The 21,572-nt window shown below is 40.5% G+C and overlaps 1 protein-coding gene across 1 annotated transcript; it reads left to right on the top strand.

The window, feature by feature from the left end:
* Nucleotides 1-3,776: 3,776 nt before the first annotated feature.
* LOC116504119 (low affinity immunoglobulin epsilon Fc receptor-like) lies at nucleotides 3,777-19,785 on the top strand. Its single transcript, XM_032210964.1, has 9 exons — nucleotides 3,777-3,909; nucleotides 7,514-7,633; nucleotides 9,830-9,892; nucleotides 11,117-11,170; nucleotides 12,229-12,291; nucleotides 14,345-14,434; nucleotides 16,031-16,182; nucleotides 17,702-17,808; nucleotides 18,956-19,785. Exons 1-9 carry the CDS (start codon nucleotides 3,825-3,827, stop codon nucleotides 19,092-19,094), a joined length of 873 nt encoding a protein of 290 aa, XP_032066855.1. The 5' UTR covers nucleotides 3,777-3,824; the 3' UTR covers nucleotides 19,095-19,785.
* Nucleotides 19,786-21,572: the final 1,787 nt, after the last annotated feature.

Raw genomic sequence — 21,572 nt, 5'->3', positions numbered from 1 at the left:
ATGGTCTCTAGATTTCATTTCTCCAGGAAGTCGTCAGATCTCCTTTTCTTTTGCTTCCTTTTTGTGGTAATACTGGGACAACAGGTGTTGTTGAGGCTACAATCAGTTGTGGCTGCAGCTCTTTCAGAAGGCTATCCTCAGAGGTGGGAAAAAAAAGACCACAGCACCCTGGTAACCACTTATCCCACAGAAGTGGCCCAATAAATCAAATCCCAGCCACTTTCTTTTAGCTTATGGGGAGTGACTGCTAGTGATGTATAATTGAAAGTGCCGGAAGACACAGAAAAGGCAAATTTTGCAGAGAAGAGATTCATGCTAATAATTGATCTCATAATTTGGTGATGCTATCCTCTTAAGCACTCCTGAATTCTAAATAAAACAAATATGCATGGGCTAGGCTGAGGTAGAAACATAAAAGCTCTTTTAAAAAAAAATCTCCATTTGAAGCTTCCAATCCATTAGTGGAAAGATTGCGTTGAACCAGTCAACACCTGATAAATAGTAAATAGTGCAGTTCTGGGTGCAGCTATTGGACAACCCAAATAAATTCAATAAGAAGAACAAAGCGTGGCTAAAGGAGGTAGATAAGAACAAAACAGAAGGTGAAATGGTAGAGAAAAAGACAATGAAGATCAAGAATTGGTCAGCACCAGATGAAGATGAACTGCTCAGTTTTTAGTTGAAACATCTGACTGACTTTTTGCCAAGCAGTTCAACAAGCAGTTTAACAACTGCCAAGCAGTTTAGTGCAAAGGGGTGAAACTGAAGATTGGTTAACATCTGGCAAAACCTACCTGATAATGAAAGATCCAACAAAAGAGGAAGCACTACGCAATTACAAGCCAATTGGAACTTTCGAACTTATAACTGGTGCAGTAGCTGATGCAACCCAAGAGCATCTAGTTAAAAACAAGCTGATTTCACCTGAACGGAAAGGAAACTGCCCAAACAACAAAAGAGCAAAACATCAGCTCCTAACTGGCAAGTTGATTGTAAAAAAACTGCAAGGCAAGATCAACTTGAAGGTTACTTGCTTTGATTACAAGAAAGGATTCAAGTCCTTGCCACATGATTGGATAATCAAGTGCCTAGAAATACCCATTGTTGTGAACAACAAATAATATAGCATCAGTAACATGTTGGCAGTTTTGCAACTAGCACTTTCCCCAATAGCTCTAAGAATGGTTGTTTGTTGCTGTGGGGAGGTAGGAGGGGAAGAAATGAAGTCAGATTAGTTTGTAGGAGTGAGGGTGAACTGCTAATATCAATGTTATTTTAAGCAAGACCAGAAAAAAACAGGCTTAATAGTTAACGTGGGTTTTAACAAAAATATTATATGTAATGCCCAGAATTTCCTATCTGAAATTCTTAGATAGAAATCCACTTCTGCCTGCCTTGTTAAGAGTACTTTCCAAGATTACTGACAGAATTCAGAGGCCTTCTCCTAAGATGCACACATGTCACTTCAGATGAGAAGGATCTCCAAAAAAATAAGGGCATTAGAAGAGGAAAAGAAAGGGAAAAGATGCTACCATCCTGTTTCCCTGGAAATAAGACCTCCCCAGATAATAAGCCCAATTGGGCTTTTGGCCACATGCGCTAAAATAAGCCCTCCCGAAAAATATTGCAGCACAGCAGCAGCCATGAAGTGATCATGCTAGCTGTCTCCTGCACCTCAAACATAATAAGACCTCCCCGAAAATAAGGCAAAGCGCTTATTTCGGGGGTCAAAAGAAAATAAGACCCTGTCTTATTTTTAAGGAAACCCAGTATATGATGTTTCAGCTTATCTATTCCATTCAGCTTATTTTTCCTTGCAAAGTCTATGTACTGCACATATCAGGAAAGTTCTAGGATGAAAAAGTGTTGGAAAGAAGATTAATTTATGATAGATATCAAGAAAATGGGAAAGAGTTAAGCACCCCGTTTTAATAGAAAAAGTATGTCAGAGGTGTATGAAGTTTATCAAACCATTTTCTTTGAGTTATTATGACTCATGTAGTCTAGTCAAGAAATAGAAAGCAAAGAGGAAGAAGTGTTCCATTAGTAGTTACATAAGGAATGCTGTTTCTCGAGAAATGACAGAGGGATGAATTAAACCAAAAATGGTCTCATTAGTTTCATGACCTCTTTCTTATGAAATTCCCTCCCAACAGCCATGACTCACATGTTGGAAGATCTTGAAGGCACTTTCTGTTGCTGATGAATTTTTAATCTCTTTTGCCTTTTGACTGTAAACCTATAAAAGAAATAGATTGGTCTATCCGCCCATCCATCTGCTTCTCCAGCCTGCAGCACAACATGGCTTTCTACCTATTGAATGGCGACGTCCCAACTATCATATGTAGAGGATGTAAAAGGTCAACACTGCTTTAAACTTATCCATGCCAGTGCAGAGACAGCTTCTATTTGTCTGCTCTACTTCTCATATTTGGTTTGTCATTTTCTTTGGGTGCAAGCAAGAGGAGCAGGGACTGAGAGGGAGAATTGAGGAAGTGGCTTACAGTCCTCTTAGCATCAAGAAGATTCACTTCCTTCTATGCTTTACTATATAGGAATGGCAGGAATTGAGTGTTTAGCCACCATTTCTTTCTAATAAAGAATGGTTGGAGATTTATTATTCTTGATGCAAGGAGAAGTATCACTGAAGGAGCTGTTCTTCTCAACAGGTAGTCCTTGCTTACTGTTTTGTTCAGGCACTGTTTGAAGTTACAACACTGCTATTCCTCAGTCATATGATCACTGTCAGTACATGGTGTCCTGTTCCTGACTATTGTTTTCCTGTGTCGACCCCCGCCCCCCAGAGCAGAGATATTGGAGGGGAAAGGATTACAAGAGAGCAAGCAGGCAAATAATGGGGTACACACTATTGAAAGCAACATGCTGGTACTGGCAACCACTAGAGCACTCCACAACATTCCCCAATGTGTGCCTGCTTAGTCTCTTGTAATCCCTTCCTCTCCAATGAATTTAGATATAAACATTAAATCTCTTCTGGCTAGTTATCCCAGTATCATTGCAGTGAGCATTCCAAAGGGCAGGGGAGTTGGGGAGAAGAAAAGCACAATCGTAGTCATGTGGTTTTCCACTTAGTGAATGCTTCACTTAGTGACAGAGTTGCCAGCCTCAATTGTGGTCACTAAACAAGGACTACCTGTATTTCTCTGCCCCAAGAAGTATGTGGAGATGAACCAGGGAAGAACAACTCCTTTGGTATCAGTCTTCTAATTCCACAGAATGGGAACTCCACTCCATGGAGAATAAAAAAAGTTCTACAGACCTTCTGCTACTGGTGCCTATCACTAAAAAAGGCTTTTCCTGCTCCTCATGTCTCCTGGGAACCGAATCCATATTCTGCTTCATCACCAAGAGAGAAATCCAGGCATATTTTTATGTTGGTATATTTTCTACCTGGCTCCTGTGCAGCAGAAAAGCATTTCAATGTTGCCATGTGGAGGAATCCATGATTCCCAGAAAAGTCTGATAATGCATGGCACTGGGTTTTCCAATCAACATTTGCAGTTGGTTTGAAAGGTGCCCAGATCTATGAACTCATTCTGACATGCACAAAGCAGACACTTTAGTACTGAAGCAGTACTAGACATCATATTCCAACGTCACCCTTAGGAAGCCATGTTAACCAGGGCATGCATTGGGATGATGATAAACGGATTTTCAGAGAAAGGTTTTAAGAACTTCGTGGAAGTTCTGAAAAGAGGAAGAGGGACTGCTCATGCTCATTTCCTTTCCTCAGAAAAAGTTTGGGAGACCTTTAGACTATAATAAATAGCTGAAAGTCCGACAGTTTCCAAAGACTGAGAAAAATGTCATCACCACAGGGTATCTATAAGAGATGCGAGGAACCTGAGGAACAGGGGAAAAAGCCAAGCAAGAAATTTGAAACAGCAGGTAATTGCCAGCTCTGTCTGGATTCAGAAATTTTGACTTGTGCCCTTGGGGGGGGAGGGTTTCCAGAAAACCAGCTGTTTTTAGAGCCAAATGGAGAGGAACAGAACGGCAGCACAAACGCCTGCCAGCTGTTTAAGAATTTATTCATGAAAATGATTGCCAGTTTGGTAGAAGACCACAACTTCTTCAATAATATGAATTCTTATACTTATGGTGTCTGACAATAAGCCTCAATCACCATGCTGGGACTTACTAATGATTAGATTTGTGCAAAATATAAAATGGAAAAAAATGGCAAAGGCACATTCTATGGGAAATGAATGGGTATTTGAGAAGAAAGAGAATATTCTTTCCATTTTCACTTATTTCCAAACATTTAAATATTCCATCCACCTAGCAAATTAAAGGGATAAGGCAGAATTGTAGCTGCTTGAGGTACATGCTTACTGAGAGTAACTGTTCATTGTTGATATGGAGGGATAGTTCATCATATGAGCTGCTGTAGCTCAGTGGAGGACCACAAGATTTTGTATACCAGAAAACTCAGATTTAAAGGTCTTCTAAGGCAGTAGCCCACAATCTTTTGGGCATCAGGGACCAGTTCAACGGAGAGAGGTTTTTCCCACGGACCAGAAGTGGCATCATTTACATTATTGCCTGCATCTCATGGATGGGGCTTTGCTTGTTTACATGACCCAGTTTCTGGCATGTTGTGGCCCAGTGCCAGTCCATGGACCAGGGGTTGGAGACCCCTGTTCTAAGATATGTGGGGAGGGTCCTCTATCTTGAGCCCTGAGAGACTCAACAGTCAACTCTAGCTAACACTGAGGTAGATGGGTCAATGATCTGACCTGATGAAAGGCCTATAGTACTAACCTGAACCTGAAGACAAAGCCCAATCTCTTTACATTTATGTTCCAATTTTTGATCTGCATTTCTAAAAACAAGGAGATAGCAACCAAACTTTCTTAAACAGTGTCTGAAACGCCCCTTTCATTAGATGTTGCCAAGTATAAGGTAGGCAACCATCTCTCTGTGATGGTTTATTTTCTATTCTTGTACTGAGAAGAGGGATTTTGACCCCAGTTGACTCTTCTAGTTCAGCAATTATATGAAATAAGGTTTCTAAGTTTATCTTTATAAAGTAGGCATAAATAATGTGAACCTCATGACATGCAAAACTCACATGGTTGCAGTTCCTTCAATTAAACATGTAAACAGTCATAGTTTGTTTACTAACTAGGTCAGTATTCTGTAGGAAACATGTACCTGAGTTTCCCTTAGAGAATATCAATTATCACACCCGCAGAAGTTAACTGGCCAAAGGAATGAGCCTTTTTTCCTTTTAAATGTGCTGCTTCTGAATCTGAACTCTGTGCTGGTAAGGTGAATCAAAGTAATCTCAGCCCCACCATAAGGGAGCTTTCTATTGAATTCTGTTCCACAACAGAAAGCATATTGAGCCTGAAACCGTATGATCTTTGTTGTGCAATGTTTGAGAGGACAATCCGTTTGTTCCCTTTCTCTGGGTCATACCAAAGACAGCTGCTTCCTCCATTCATCCGTTTGTAATCAATTGGTCATAACCTCTTTTGCTGGATCAGCAAGATTCATAAGAACACAAGGCATTCACATGTGTTCTGGAACTAAGATAACCAGATCTAATTCATGTACTTTAAGACTTCTTATCAGGTTTCAAACAGTTTAGTTATAACAGGGTTTCCCCAAGGCATTCTAGGAATTGATGAAGTAAAAAATGGCATCCTAGCCATTATCTTACTGCTTTCTTGCTAAGAAGCAATTCAGAAATCTTCTCTGTCTTACTCAGCTGGAAGTGCATACTATTACCCTCTAAAGTTACATAAATCAGATGAAGGAACTTGAGAGATCAAATAATTAATCTTTTACTTGCCTATTTTGCCTCACAGATAAAATGGTTTGGTTCATAGGCTGATTTTTTTTAAAAAAATACTTCAGGCATTTCTAACAGCTGTAGCTAAAATATATATATTCAATACTTAACACCAGAGGTATGCAATACAAATGATATTGCTTTTTAAAAAATTCAAGGGAAAACTAGCACTTTCTTAGCAGACATTCATAACTTCTTGTAATCAATACTTTAAATAATATTGCTGAGAGTGTAACACATGATGGGTACTGACAGATTATTGTTATGGTTAGTATAAACACTCTTAGCCTGGTTGCCACCAAATTTCATTTCTCAGGGTTCAGTGAAGAAAGAGAGACTATGAGCACAAGACAGAAAGTGTGGTGAAAGCTCCTTTGAAACTCAGAAATGACCTCTAAGGTTCAGAGGTCACCTAAAGGTGCTTTTTCAAAAAGGCAACTGGACTTCCTTGTTTTTTTTCCTTTGAAAACATTTTGCTTGGAACATTCAAACTTCTTGGATGAGACGTGAAACATTTTCAAAGAACCCCCTCCCCCAAGAAAGTCCAGTTGCCTTTGGGAAAAAAGCACCTTTGGGACAACCATAATCTGGATGATGGAGAATCTCCATAGACATTCAGAGGGCTATTGAATGTACCTAAATGGCATGAGCTGAAATAAGTACAAAATACATAATACAGATCTACTGTGGTTCACTGCAAAGATTTTTTTTAAAAAATTATACTGCAGCTGACTTCCCATTCAAGACCATATTTTGAAATAAAGCGATTTACCATAGCAGTTATTGATGGAGTAAATTATTCTGATTCTATTTAGAATCTCTCTTTCTCCTTCTACACAGAAGCCTGGGAAATGAAATGTGGGGATGAGCGGGCTAGGAATATTTATATTATAACAATGAGAGGGCTGCCATCGTCCTATCAACAGTCATACTCTCATCGATATTATTTACCATAGCAATTATTGATAGAATAAATTATTCTATTTGAAAACACAAACAATGCACTGTCTGAGAGAGAGAGAAAACATGACAAGAACTTGTCTGGGACAACAGTGGATATTATGATAAGATCAGTTTCTTATGGACATTATTATATTGACATTCTTCCTTAGAGGATTACCAGGAAATACAGTGTTAGCCATTTGGTCCATTCAAATTGTCGAGTCACTAATGCTGCAGTAAGCTGTGGAGAAATAGTAATTTTCTTATTGTGCAATTGTTTAAGAACATTTACTCTGATGTATTGTGTTTCATTTCAAAGGCAGTTTTTTTCCCTGTGCCCATTCTCATCTCTGTCATAATCCATTTCATGTGTGATGAAGAAAGAGCCTAATGATTATAAACGTTTATACCATATAGGAAGCCAGTTGTATAAAAGCATGCTTTGTTGCTATGGAGAAAAGCTAATTCAAATATTATTCTAGAATGAATGGGATCTTAGCTAGTGTGTGTGAATCTTTGTGGACTTTTTCTTTTATAGCAGGGCTGTCAAACTCACGGCCCATGGCTCAGGTGCATCATGTGTTGGCCATGCCCACACCCATTAGTGAAGAGGGGAAAATTCATGATATGTCACATGATGATGCCATAACAATGCGGGTTTGACACACCTGTTCTATAATATTAATAATTGGATTCTTATCCTAGTTTTATCACTGTAGGTTTCATGAAACATATGTTTTTTGTCCACAGGTAATTTCCTGCCACTACGCAGCCAAGGTGGTTCAGGAGTATCCCTGCTGATCTTTTCTCTTGTGACCATTGCATTTCTTTTGCTGTGGATCATCATCGTTGCTGTAATGGCATCAAAATGTATGTCTTTTGTGTCAAAAGCTGGTTCATCTATCTCCATTCTAAAATAGAAGATCTTGGATATGAAGAAAAAGATAGAGAATAGGGCCGTGATGGTGAATCTATGGCACGCATGCCAGAGGTGGCACGCAGAGCCCTCTCTGTGGGCATATGCACCGTCGCCAGTTGCTCTTCCAGGTCCAGTCGCGTACATGTGTGCTGGACAGCTGGTCTGGCACGCATGCACACCGGCCCGCTGCTCTGTTCCAGGCTCCGGTGCGTGCATGTGCACAGGCAAGCTAGTCTTCGTACATGCGCACACCGGAACCCAGAAGAGAGAAGCTGTCTGGCACTCATGTGCACAACAGAACAGAGAAGAGCAGCTGGCTGCCATGCACATGTGTACTGGCTAGCTGCTCTCTTCCAGGTTCCAGTGCTCTGGCAGATACACGTGCGCTCCAGTTTTGGCACTCAGTACCAGAAAGGTTAACCATCACCCGAATAGTGTACAATCTGGTACCTTACAAATGAGTAAGGAAGATCAACCTCATAGTATTTCCATTCGTATGCATTAAGTTTGCATTTTCCACAATTCTCACCAGCTTGGGGAATTTTGGGAGGGGAGAGACACCTTTATTTAAAAAAAATCTAAATCAGAAACAAAGTATCTCAGTTATGTTTTCAATTACACAGGCGTTTGAAAATAATTTACTTTTAGAGAGTCAACTTACTAAATATATTGACTAAAAACTATTGCTCAGTTTTATACAAGATGAATCTGTTTTGTCACTGAAATATTTGCCCAGATACTATAAGTAATTGCCATCATCTCTGGTTATTGGCCATGCTGGCTGGAATTGATTGGATGGAGCCCAACAAAATACCTCGCTTTTCATCCAATTTATTTTGTGTTTGATGAAGTTTGAGGATAGGAGGAGGAATATTTGCTTTTTGTGACTACTAATCTCAATGTCCTGATTGGAAAAAAAAATACTGTAGGAAATAATGTAGCTTTTTTTTGCTCACGTCCCATTCTTTTCCTGTCACGTGATTCCCAAGTTGAACACTTCACATGAAAGCCTTTATTTAGAACCTACTACCTGGTGGCCAACCATCATTCCTTCTCACATTTTTCTCTACAGATTGTAAAACGCTTTCCTCCATAGCTAGCTATTAGTTAGAGATACTATCGGCCACTCTTTTAAATTAGTAAAGTTGTATATTGTGTAAATATAAAAGTTATATTAAATGAAAACACTGTCCTTTTCTTAGTGAGCCTCATGGTTTCCTCCTTAGATGCAGCTTATTCATTGACATCTCAGATTCTTTTAGCTATCACTCAGATTCTCTTTTGCTTGTCACCCCTTCATCCTTACTTCTTGTTCCTCCTAATTAGTGGTGGGTTGCTCCCGGTTTGGCCCGTTTCGGCCGAACTGGTAGTGATAATCTGGCCTGGGTCGCAGAACCAGCAGCAACCCAGGCTGGCCACGCCCCTGAACCAGTTCCCCAATCGCCCTTGCCATTGCTGGCATCTTTTTTATTAGATTTTAATAGTTTTCATGCATTTGCAGAACCATTTACAGTGAACTGTGCATGTGAGAGCAATGTGTGGCTGGCACGTGCAAGAAGCAAACTGGTACCGCTTTGGGTAGGAACCCACCCCTGCTCCTAATTGTAAAAGGTATAACACCTCCATGCTAGCAAAAGACAATGAAAATCTGAAATACAGACTAGGAAATACCAGTGCTTGAGAAATTTGGAGAAATTTGGTCAATGATTGTACTTTTTAATTATAACAATCTTTATATAAGAGAGTGGACTGGTAATGTGCGGTACAGATTTATCCCTTAAGAAGACAACCATTTGAAACATGTCAGAAACTTATTATTTTCTGTTATAGGCTCGAGATCATTCCTCGTTAACTTTCACAGGAACTCACAATCTACTGATGTCCATGCTAATGAGGATGTCTATCTCTCAAAGTGAAAATCAAACTAATTCATTTCAAATTGGCTCGTCTTGGCCAGGTTAAACATTTCACAGAAATTGCAATGTAATTGGTTTGGCTCACTGAGGAGTGCATATCCAGTTTCTGTAAATTGTAAAGGATGATTTGTGGCTTAGCATATAATTGTTGTTCTAATCTGGACAATTATGGTTCATCCAGGAAACCATGGTTTGATGCAATGTCTGAATTCAGTCTCCCTATTTCTTCAGATTCTAAGATTTTCAAGGAACTAGAAGAGCTGCGTATGAATCAAACTTTGCTGACAAAAAATGGTAATAATTCCATATTGTTGTTCCAAACAATTGTGTGTGTGTGTGTGTGTGTGTGTGTATTGTTGTATTTGTGATGATAAATAAATAAAGGGAGACTAGTATAGATCTATTTCAAGCTATTTAGCTCTCATCAGCTAGCCATACCCTTACTGGGATTTGAACCTGGGCTATATTACATACTAGGCAGACATCTTAGCCATTAGGCCACAGGCTCTTATCTGTTATCAGCGAAGCCAGGGTGAAAGGTATCTATTAGATTTTTACAATATATATATATAATTTCTATCTCAATTACAAAAATCCATTTTTAAAAGAGCAATAATTGAAATAGCTAACCAGTCATACATGTGCAGAAATGTTTTGTAAATAACTGCAAAAGTAGACTTACCGGTATATGAAAGGGGAAAGATGCAAATGAACAGTCTTTTGGGAAAATATCTTTCCTATATTTCATCACTGAGTTCCAGAAAAACAATGCAAAAATATAATACAACCTGTTTTGCTGTAGGCAATGTAGTCTTTTATGGCCTTCAAGATGTATGGGTTTCAACTATCAGAATTCCCTAGCCTGTATTCTAGAAATTGATTCTACAGATCTGGATGGTATTCGCCTTACCAAAGGCTATCTTAAGGTAGCCAACAAAGTTTCATAGTGATAATAGTAACTAGAATATAACTGAAATGCAGCATTTCACAAAGCATTCATTTATTTTCCTATTTCTTGGCAAGATATATTGATCAGAGACTAATGCTCATCATTTTGATGGGTCTTGAAAGTGAACATTTCCAATTTTGAATTCATTGAGGTATGTACATATTCTGCTTATACAAGCTAACAGTAAATTTATATTTACTGTTAGACTAGGCTAGCTTTTCTGTGTATCCATCCTATTCTATTATCCTAAGTTTATTAGGCCTGAACCAGGATTTCCCCAGATATGATTGCCTTTACTGAGAAAAAAAAAACAACCTCTCCCATAAGCATTTAGTTTCTTGTTTTGACTTAATATCTTTAGAGAAAAAGGTCTCGGTCTTTGGGAAAAATTTCCAGTGGGGTTGGGTCTATAAACTCCTGAAGCTGCTGAAGCTAAACCTGACCTATAGGGGTTTAAAGTGGGATAACTGTCTTATAATTTCCAGTTAATCCATATATTGTACATTATCTGGCTGGCAAAACATTAAACTTTGAACTAGGTCTCTCAGGCTAATATTCTGTCTTTCTAGATCTCAAAACAGAGAAGAAGTTACAGCAGATCCAATCCAACCATGTTTCTCAGGGTATGCATTAGCTTTATCTTGTGTCTGATATCCCAACTGATGTTTCGCTTTGCTTCTTTCCTTCCTTGTGCCAAGCATCCTAGAGTTGTTTATTTTTGTTCTCTGACCTATCACATGTTGTTTTGGCTGCTGGGTGACCATATTTCAGTGTCTGGGGGAGGGGGTCAACAATTCAAGATGATGCTATGCCCATACAATCAAAGACATATAACCGCTATCTTAACCTTTTTTTGGTCTCCTTTATTCTATTGGAATGAGGGACCTGGTGGCTCAGTGGCTAAGACACTGAGCTTGTCGATCAGAATGGTCGGCAGTTTGGCGGTTTAAATCCCTAGCACTGCGTAATAGAGTGAGCTCCCATATCAGGTTCTGCCAACCTAGCAGTTTGAAAGCAAGAAAAATGGAAGTAGAAAAATTGGAACCACCTTTGGTGGGAAGGTAACAGTGTTCCATGTGCCTTTGGCATTGAGTCATGCCGGCCACATGACTACAGAGACGTCTTTGGCCAGCGCTGGCTCTTCAGCTTTGGAACAGAGATGAGCACCGCCCCCTAGAGTCAGGAACAACAAGCACACATGTGTGCGGGAATCTTTACCTTTATCCTATTGGATGCCTTGGCTGATTATCTGTTATTAGGAGGAAATGATTAATGGCCCAATTGAATGAACTAATAAAGCAATTTGTCAATGGAAGTTCCTGCCCACTTAGGATGGTGGGGGGAGGGATATTCCTTTTCTGTGAGAGTAGGAAATTGGCTTATTGGATAAGGTCTGAGACTTGTACTCTTCAAGGATTGCTAGGAGGGAGAAGAAAAAGCAATTCCTATTTTTAAACTTGGGACATAGAGAAACATGTGCACAGTTGCTCTGGGGAATTTCAAACAGAATTTACAGTTAGGTTGCTTATTACAGGAGTGGGCTTCCACTGTGGTCTCGATATTTAATTTTAAATCAAACCACTATAACTTAATCCCATAGCATTTCCTATTTCTTCCGGTGCAGGGAAATATAGAGGTCTTAAAAGTAACAATTGCAATCTACTATGTTTTTTCTTTTCAGAAACAGCGCTAAATATCACCCTTAAAAAGCTGGAGGATGATCACAATGGCCTGAAAAAGAATGGTAAGTGGTTTTTATAGGCAGATATGGGCTTAATTCTGGTGAGAAAGAAATACAAGGTGGATACATGAGCTTGCTAATAGGGAATTTCATGAATAAGATTTACTTTGAATTGTTCCAGATTGAAAACTGAGTCATTCCTGGCAACATCAGTCTAAGTTCCTAGATCCTAGATGTTCATTGTATCTCTATTGTTTTTTTGTCCTTGAAGGACTCTTTTGACAACTTTCCCTATCAAAGATGGTCCTACATTAAAGTGAGAAATCTGCCTTGGGTGATTGATCAGGGGACAGGGGAGGGGCGACCAGGGCGGGACACAACAGTATCAACAGTCCACTAAATACTTCCCCTGTCCTCTTGTGTTAGAAAGCAGTTGTGTGAAACTTTCATGTATTCAGACATGAATATTTCCTATGGATGGGAGGAAATGTATGGAAAGCAATAAGATTACTCAGTAACTAAATCAGGAGTTCTCAGACTTTGTGATACTACTGTATAAGATCCAAAAATAAGAAATGAACTGCTGGGATTTTCACTTAAATAAAACTAACAAATTCATGGACATTATGGTTGGGCAAAACTGATTTTAACAATCATTTTTAATCTATATATCAAATAAAACAATGATAAAATCTTACATATTTATACTTTTTCACTGAAAATAAAGAAGCCAAAACCTTATCTTTAAGCTTACTTAGTTTTGCATAATTGCTAAAATTTATGGAGTGGGAGTTGAGACAATCACTCTAATTTTTTGTTATACATTTATTTTGGATTCATATAGTGTGATTCAAATTACGACAGTGATTCAATTTTGAATGTACGTGCTATTGGATTTCTGGTCCCAAAGATGGTGCTGGGTCAGAAGCTATTCTGGATTTTGTTTTGCCAAGATGGTTTTGCCAAGATGATTTCCTGGCCAGAGTGAAAGCAAGTTCTGGCAGAAATCTATCTTTGCATTAATGGAAAGTTGGAAGATGGAAAATTCTTCTAGGCATAAATTGCTTGTCATCAACATTTCAGTGACAGCAAAAATGGTTTTAGGCTTATCTTTTCTTGAGTATGCCATATGAATGTGTGAATATAACAGTGGTGGGTTTCAAAAATTTTTGGAACCTCTTCTGTAGGTGTGGCCTGCTTTCTGGGTCCACTGGTGGAACCTCTTCTAACCGGTTCGGTAGATTTGATGAACCGGTTCTACCGAACCAGTGCGAACTGGTAGGAACCCACCTCTGGAATATAAGGAAAATATTATTTATTTAACAATACAGCCAAAAGACGAACAGAGGTAGATACAAGCATTTCATATTGATTCATCAGTACCTACATTACAATAACACAATTAAAATCAGCCTCAAATGTAAGATCTAACAAGAGCATTAATTAAGCCTATATAATGTATGCAGGAAAGCAACCAATGGCAAGAGTTACGCCCATGAGAGGTTGACATAAAGCAGTTTCTGCAGGCACAAGGGGAGCTTCAAAAGGTTAATGGCAACTGCCTCAACAAAACACAGGAAACAAGAGTTCCTGCGTGCAACTTTAAATGCAGAGTTTTGGTCCACCTGGTGACCATTAGCTAGTAAGTGTCTCTCAATGGCCGAAGAAGGCATTTTATGGCCATGATTTCCTGATGTTGTTGGATTACTCAAGACTGTTTGGACCTGTTTCAGAAGATGCTCCTTTATTCTGAAAGCCAAACACCTATCAGTTCTGCCAATCTCATTGTCTCTGCAATTACAAACAAACTAGTAAATACAATGAGTTTTAGCGCTGATTGGTTGTGCTTCCTTAATTAGGGGCAGCGGTAGCTTCTTGGTTTGATTTAGAAACTTATTGTTTCTTTATTTGAATTCTTCTCTGCATCAGTATCAATGGCTAACTTTCTCCAATGCCCACCAGATGTCTTGGAACTGAAACTCTTCAATGATCCTGTCAATAGGATATGATAGGTATAGGAGTTTCAACGTATTGTGATAGACACAGATTGGGAAAAGTTGTGTTCTATCAAGTTTTATTTCCGTTTAATTACTTTCCTGTAAATTTGTACTTTTAGTGAATGCAAAGATACAAGAGATATCGGATGAAAGTGGCAGAAGTGCAAATATGGTCATTAATTTAATCAATGCAGTCTATCAGATTAATGGTAAGATACAATTCCTCTGTCTGTCAATTCATAAAATGTTATTCCTTCAGAGTTAAGCATGCCATCTTGTTGCAATTGAGGCTGTGTTGAGGAAAGCTTGTGTTTGATACTAGGCTGATGACATTTGAATTAAACAATACAAGTACCAATGAATGCTTGAATTAAACAATACAAGTACAAATGAAAGTTCTCCTACAATTTTTGAACTATATCCCAATTTTACAGTATTATACATTACTATGTGTTCTGACCGCCCTCGTCCCACACCAAAACACTCCGAGCCAAAGATACTTTACGGAATTTATTAACAGACAGACAGGTCCTTGGCAGCAACCAGCACAGACAAGCCTTGGCAGCAATCCAGCACAGATAAGCCTTGGCAGCAATCCAGTCTGCCAAGCTAACAATACTGTTCTCCAACAGTAGTTAATGTGCTGACTTCTGCAAAAGGGGCGTGTGCACAAGCATTCCTTTTATAGCCTGGAGAGCGGCCTAATTACCATCAGCTGAGTGCAATTATCTCCTGTAACTGCGTAACTGTTCCTTATGCCTATTAGCTCTCCGGTGCCGGGCATCTAGGAACAACTCTCTTGGCTCCTCCCCACTGCTGACGTCCTGATCACACTCCCTTGTCTCCTCCCCACTGGTCCAAGGCTCAGGTGCCTCCTGGTGGCCAACCAGCCTCTCTGCGCCCTTCTTGGAGTCAGAACCCTGTCCAGGGTCCTCCACATCCTCCAAAGCTGACTCATAGGGCCCCTTGCTGTAGTTTTCCCCTGACCACAAGGTGGCAGCAGCATTGATAAGATGAAAAAGATGATAAGAGAATGCTCTGATTATGGCAAAGGACTGGTGGTGATATCCTCCATTCCCATATTGCGACTGCTCTGGGATACAAACCACATCTAATACAGAGTGCCAAGGGTATATGTTAGCCTCTTGGTGACTTAGGTCAGGCCAGTGGTGAAATTCAGGGTTTTTTTTACTACCGTTTCTGTGAGCGTGGCTTGGTGGGCGTGGCAGGGAAGGATACTGCAAAATCTCCATTCCCACCCCACTCTGGGGCCAGCCAGAGATGGTATTTGGCAGTTCTCCGAATTACTCAAAATTTCAGCTACCAGTTCTCCAGAACCTGTCAGAACCTGCTGAATTTCACCCTTGGGTCAGGCCCTTGATTGCCCTGGTAGTGAGGAACTCCTGAACTGACCCACACTTCATGCCATTTGGGGGCAGATGAAAGCCCTGAGAGCTACAAGCCATCTAGCAATCAAATCTAGCAGTTTGGGTAGGGATATTGTTGAGCAACAGGGAGGCCAGTATGGCAGCTACAATCTTAGAGCCAATTTTAACCAGGAGGTTTCATATCTGATTATCTGCAGAGCAGAACATCTGAAAACCATTAAGTTTTTTTTTTAAGCTGCAAATACAGTATTTTAGTTTTTGCCAGTCAAGACCTGGGCCTAGACTTTATTTTCAAGACTGTTGAGTTTTACAGGCAGGATCAAATTATCACAAGCATTGATAATATTGATTTAATGATTAAAAGCAACTCTAGAATATGTGATTATCTGTCTTTAAATATCTACAACTGTTTTATAGCTTCAGGCTGCCAGGTGTGCCCAAAAGGTTGGCTGTTGAACAGAGAAAAATGCTACTATTTCAAGATGGGGAGCGACGCCTGGTCTCAAGCCGAGAAGAGATGCGAGAATGATGGAAGCAAACTGGTTATCATTGAGGATTACGTTGAACAGGTAATAAGCTAATCCTGTTTAATAATCAAACATTTCCCACTTCTCAAACTTCAACCACACACATTAACTCGAGGAGCACATCTGTGGGAAGGAAACTTCAGCTCTCGAGAATCGAACAGTGGTGCCATGTTGGCTCTGATTATGAAGCTCTTAGAAGGAGAAGGGAAAAACTTGCAGGGACGCCCTGCTTCAGTAGAGAAAGACGGTCAGAAATCTTCATAATTGAAAAGATGGTGGAAAGGGATATGCAGTTCGGGAACAGCTCCATGTCTATATGCTACATTTGACCTGTTGTTGAAGGGAGCTAATTGTAGTCAACCATGAGAGAGGCTGTTGGGTGGAGGGTACTGACCCTTTGCTTGGCTGTGAACAAACATCCTGAACTGTTTCTCTGGGCAAGGTACAACATGGTCTCTTCTGATCTCTGCTCTTAGTTAATATTAATATTCTGGTGTTGAAGGTGAATGATATGCATCCTGATTTACAAGATACATTTTTGCAGTTCCATGGAAAGGGGATAACCTTATTCACAAATTCATCTGCATTTCCTGCATCGGATGAGGAGAGCACATCTTTCTCCATCTGTCCTGGCCACTTTTTACAGAGGCACAATTGAGAGTATACTAACAAACTGTATCACTGTTTAGTTTGGTTAGGGTTAGAGTTAGGCTTCTGAAGTTGAGAGAAAACTAGACAAATAACATATTTATTGTTGCCATTATTACTATCTTGTTTCTTTGTCCTGTGTTTAGGCTTGCTGTCAAAGGCAATCCTTGACTTACAACCATAACTGGGCCCAATATTTATATTGCTAGGCAAGATGGTGTTAAGCAAGTTTTGGTCCACTTTACAACCTCCCTTGCCACAGTTGTTAATTGAATCACTCAATTGTTAAGTTAGTAACATGGTTGTTAATTGAATCTGGCTTCCCCCATTGACTTCGCTTGTCAGAATGTCACAATAAGTGATCACATAATCCCAGGCACTGCAACCTTCATAAATATAGCATCTGAACTTCAATCACATGACCATGGGGATTCTGCAGCAGTTGTAAGTGTGAAAAACGGTCATATGTTTTTTTTAATGCGGTTGTAACGGCAAATGTTCATGAAACAAATTGTTGTAAGTCGAGGACTACCCTATGTATATCCTGATTTCAGGTGTACAGGGTATATTAAGCACAACCAATGGTTCACTTCTCCAGCTTCTCTGCTCTTCTTGTTTCTTGATGTCACCAAATGACAGGAAACACTGTTGTGATTGGTACATGTGTTTTAGAGAACACTAAATCCATTCTTTCAAAACACACTCCCTTGATATGTGCCCACAGAAAAGGAGTGGACAGTTTTAAATGGTTAAATTTATACTCCTCCTAGTTGCATCCAGACGATCTGCAGGTTTGCACATACCTGGTTGACGAGTTTTGGAAAGCGATTGGACAGTTCATAAGACAGAACAATTGGTCTATTTCATGTGGTATATATTATAGCTGAACTATTTAAACTGTCTTATATTTCAGGAATTCCTTTCTTCACATATAAATGGCAAGACGCTCTGGATTGGTCTAAGTGATATTAACACCGAAAACAACTTTGTTTGGTTAGATGGTAATTCCCCATCATTTGCGTAAGTCTCAATTAAAACTTCCTCTTTTTCTCATTTCTTTATAAATACTTGGGAATTTCTACCCTAGACTTTCAAACTATGCAATCAGCCTGCCTCTTTCAACATACTTTTATCTGACTGCAGGTAGTCTTCAACTGACAAACACAATTGAGCCCAAAATTTATGTTGTTAAGTGAGAAATTTGTTAACTGAGTTTTGCCCCATTTTATGACTTTTCTGATTGTTTTATCTTTTGTTGTTACGGGTAGACCTTCATCACTTTGATTTTCGGCTTTGTTTTTTTCTTTTTTGTCCCCCAGCTTGTTTTTCTCAGATGATTGTGATGGTGGCTATGTGCCTTTATGCAACCGGGGCCCCATTTTGTGCTGGTTTCATTCATTGATAATGTGCTGATATATAATGTGGTTTACTGGGTCATCCACTATCATCAGATGGGCCATTTTCTGGCTCTTTCTTCTGCTGTTTCCATCCTGCTGCAAGTTTATTGGAGACCCATATCTTACACCAGTGATGGCTAACCTTTTTGTTGTCATGCGCCGAAATGCAATGTACGCGGGACACCCACCCACCCTGCCTCTTCCCCTATGCATGCACACCTGAAACCCCCCCTGCTCCCTTCACCCTCTGTGCATGCGTGTGTGACCCCCTGCACTCCACCCACCCCCTGTGCATGCATGTGTGACTCCCCACTGCCATGCATGTGCACACATATCCCGCATGCGCCCCACCCCCAGGCATGAGCGACAGAGACCTAAAAACCAGCTGGCTGGTGGGAGGCATGTTTGCATGCGTGGTGGAGCTGAGCTGGTGCAACAGCTTACATGCTTGCTAAGTGGGCTCTGCATGCCATAGTGTAAGAGCATGCGTGCCACAGGTTCGCCATCCTGTTCTTACACTGCTAGCTAAGACTTGCTGCATAGACACTTATACAGAAAAAAAAAACGTTGTTTCTTGTAGAAGTGTGCCCGCATGTATATCTCTCCCACTTGTGTGCTTTCTGAAGCATTTTCTGCCCACATGTTGCTGTAATAATGGAGAATATAGGTAGCTTAGGTTGATGTTGGATTCTTGATGCTGGTTCGCCCATTTACCAGTGCTGACTAATTAATTTTGCCATTTTTATAATCCCTTGAATTTCTAACTGCAGGCGCTGGCGTGATGGAGAACCCAACAACAGTGGACATGGGCAAGACTGTGTAGTGATGAATTCTGAAGGCCGATGGGAAGATCGTCAATGTGGAAAAAGTGTGGATGGCTGGATTTGTGAAAAGCCCTGGAAGTGCTAAATTTATCCAACAAGACTCAACAGTCACCATTCCTAACACATTTGTATTATTTTGAGTTTTGTTATTTTTATTGTCTTTTATTAATTTGCTGTATTTTGCTTTACTGAGAACTGTCAATATATGGTGCCGCATAACTGTTTTAGTAAATCATATAGTACATAATATATTAGGAAAAAATATGTCCCCAATCTCTACGGAGCTGGAAAGCAGGTTAGTGAAGAGATGTGGCTGCCCTGGGAGGAGTGGGGTAGGGGGTGAGGGTTTGGTATGGGTTACCTGGCTGAAGGGCCCTCAGGTAAGCTGGTATGGGGCAACTCCACACCCCCTGCATAGCTTCATCCTCCACCCTACGCCCAACTGCCTCCCTACGTTCTTCTTCATTTCTCGTCACTCGCTCGCTGCCGTAACAGATGTCGCTCACCGCCCGCAACGCCTATTGGTCATCATCCTGGTCTGTTACAGCAGCGAACAGGTAGAAGAAATGGCAAAGAATGAAGATGAACGAAGCGCGGGGTGCAGGACAAAGCAGTGTAGGCCACCATGGAGAGCATGGCTGGTGCCACCACCAAGAGATGGGGACTTGGTACAGAATAATTCATGACACTGAAAATGCTTGGGAAGTAGAAGGCATTAGCACTGCATTTATGGATTCAAATCGGTGCAGGACCTTTTAAAAATCTATAATGTGCAGATCTACACAATAATAAAATTTAAGAAAAATGAAACACTGATTTGGGGTGTATTTTTTCATTCCCTATATCTCAATTCACTGTGAATTATTCTCCTTGACCAGGTCCCTTTGGAGTACAGTGCATAATGTCTTAAAAACTCACTTTAAAAAAATGAAATGTTTGCTGTCCTGTTTGGGAGCTCAGTGAAGGAGTTCCTTTGTTAAATAGGAAATTGTCCTTCACCAACCTCTTCCTTCTAACAAGCACTCAATGAAGTTGTGCTGCTCCAGCCTCACAACCAGAAAAGCAGGCAGGGTCTGTCTCTCCTCTCATCTTTGCATATTAAGAGTCATAACAAAGCATGAATGAAACAGGCTTTACTCAATAGTTGTGATAATCCAAAAAAGCATGGACAACCTTGTGTGATGAAAATGGGCCTGGAACTCTATTGTCCATATTCCTCATGCAGTGGTGGGTTTCCAGAAGCATCCGGGCTGGTGGGTGGAGCCTCCCACCGCTACTGGTTCGCCATATCCCAGCCGAACTGGGAGCAACCCACCTTTGGCCTCATGAAAGATTATCATAGTGGCAAATTTAAATGCTCATATAGTTTAGCTCCAAGAATCACTTGCAGAAAGAACATTTACACTCCACTGAATGAACAATAAGAGGTAGTATGAATGGACACTAGTTAGCAACTAAGGTATCAGTCAGAATGCAGTTTCACCTGTTTCTGCAGTTGCAGGGGAGGCTGTTGGGGGGGGTGTTGCACAGTGAGTGGCAAGGCTGGTGCAACTTCTGGCATTGCAGGCGGGAGGTTAGAGGGGTTGAACAGGCAGGCGAATGGAGATGGCATGCGACTTAGGGGAGCCTCACCATTGCCACTCCAGCCTGACACCTAACAGGCAGGTCAGCTGTGCAACTCTCCCCCGCAGCCCCCCTGCAACTGCAGAAGCAGGACTGGCCTTGACATTTGCCTACACAACCCCCCCCCCCCAGCCCCTCCACTCGCAACACCAGAAACTGAATGCAACCGAGATTACCAGCTCCTGTATACCCTTTGCTCTTCTCCACTCCATGCAATGAATTGTAAACCTCCAACCATAGCAGCAATGCTGAACCACAGCTTTTGTGGAGCTGTAGTTCAATGGAAATAGCACATTAACTTTTAAGAAGTTCCAAGATTTAAAAAAAAAAAAACCTGTCAATGAAGTCCTTAGCCAAAGGTCTGGATATTAAAACAGGATATGGTAACAACATACCATAATGGAATCCAGATGGTCGTGAAAGCGCTATTCTTCCCTCATGTCCATCACACAATTGCTTGACTAGTGTTTCTCAAACTTGGCAACTTCCAGATCTGTAGACTTTAACTCCTGGAATTCTCCAATCAGGAAAGAGCATAGTAATTGCTAATAATTCTGTGAATTCAAGTCCACATTCAGTTTCAATCCACTAGTTGATCCAGATCAGAACAACCTTAATAGAAGAACTGAGATTTCTTGGGTAGAAAGGTGCTTTCCCTTTGTTCTCACGCCCTGAAGAAAATGCAGTTACAGACCAAGGCTGCTCCATGTATTGATTCAGAATCTGAAACTTCCATGGAGTGGAAATCTGATAGTAATTCATGGGAGGTACAAGGTGTTATATATGCTAATGAGGAGTGAAGCCTGGGATGCAGGCTTCACTCAGGTCCGCTTTCCAAGCGGAAAGCGGGAAGGTTTACTCATTGGCTGACACTACCGGCGGGAAAATACAGCAACCTGAGTAGTTGGGCTGCCGGACAGCTCCCGTTAAGAGAGGGAGC

The sequence above is a fragment of the Thamnophis elegans genome, chromosome 2 (genome assembly GCF_009769535.1).
Source record: "Thamnophis elegans isolate rThaEle1 chromosome 2, rThaEle1.pri, whole genome shotgun sequence".
In the NCBI taxonomy this organism is placed as follows: domain Eukaryota; kingdom Metazoa; phylum Chordata; class Lepidosauria; order Squamata; family Colubridae; genus Thamnophis; species Thamnophis elegans.
Note: the sequence above shows the minus strand (reverse complement) of the source record. Positions and strands in the feature narration are given on the sequence as shown.

Excerpts from the sequence above, each read along its gene's own strand:
- LOC116504119 (XM_032210964.1), top strand. The coding sequence starts at position 3,825 with ATGTCATCACCACAGGGTATCTATAAGAGATGCGAGGAACCTGAGGAA. Across the intron at positions 11,171-12,228 it reads ATCCAACCATGTTTCTCAGG|AAACAGCGCTAAATATCACC; the intron begins GTATGCATTAGC and ends TTTTCTTTTCAG. Across the intron at positions 17,809-18,955 it reads GGTAATTCCCCATCATTTGC|GCGCTGGCGTGATGGAGAAC; the intron begins GTAAGTCTCAAT and ends TTCTAACTGCAG.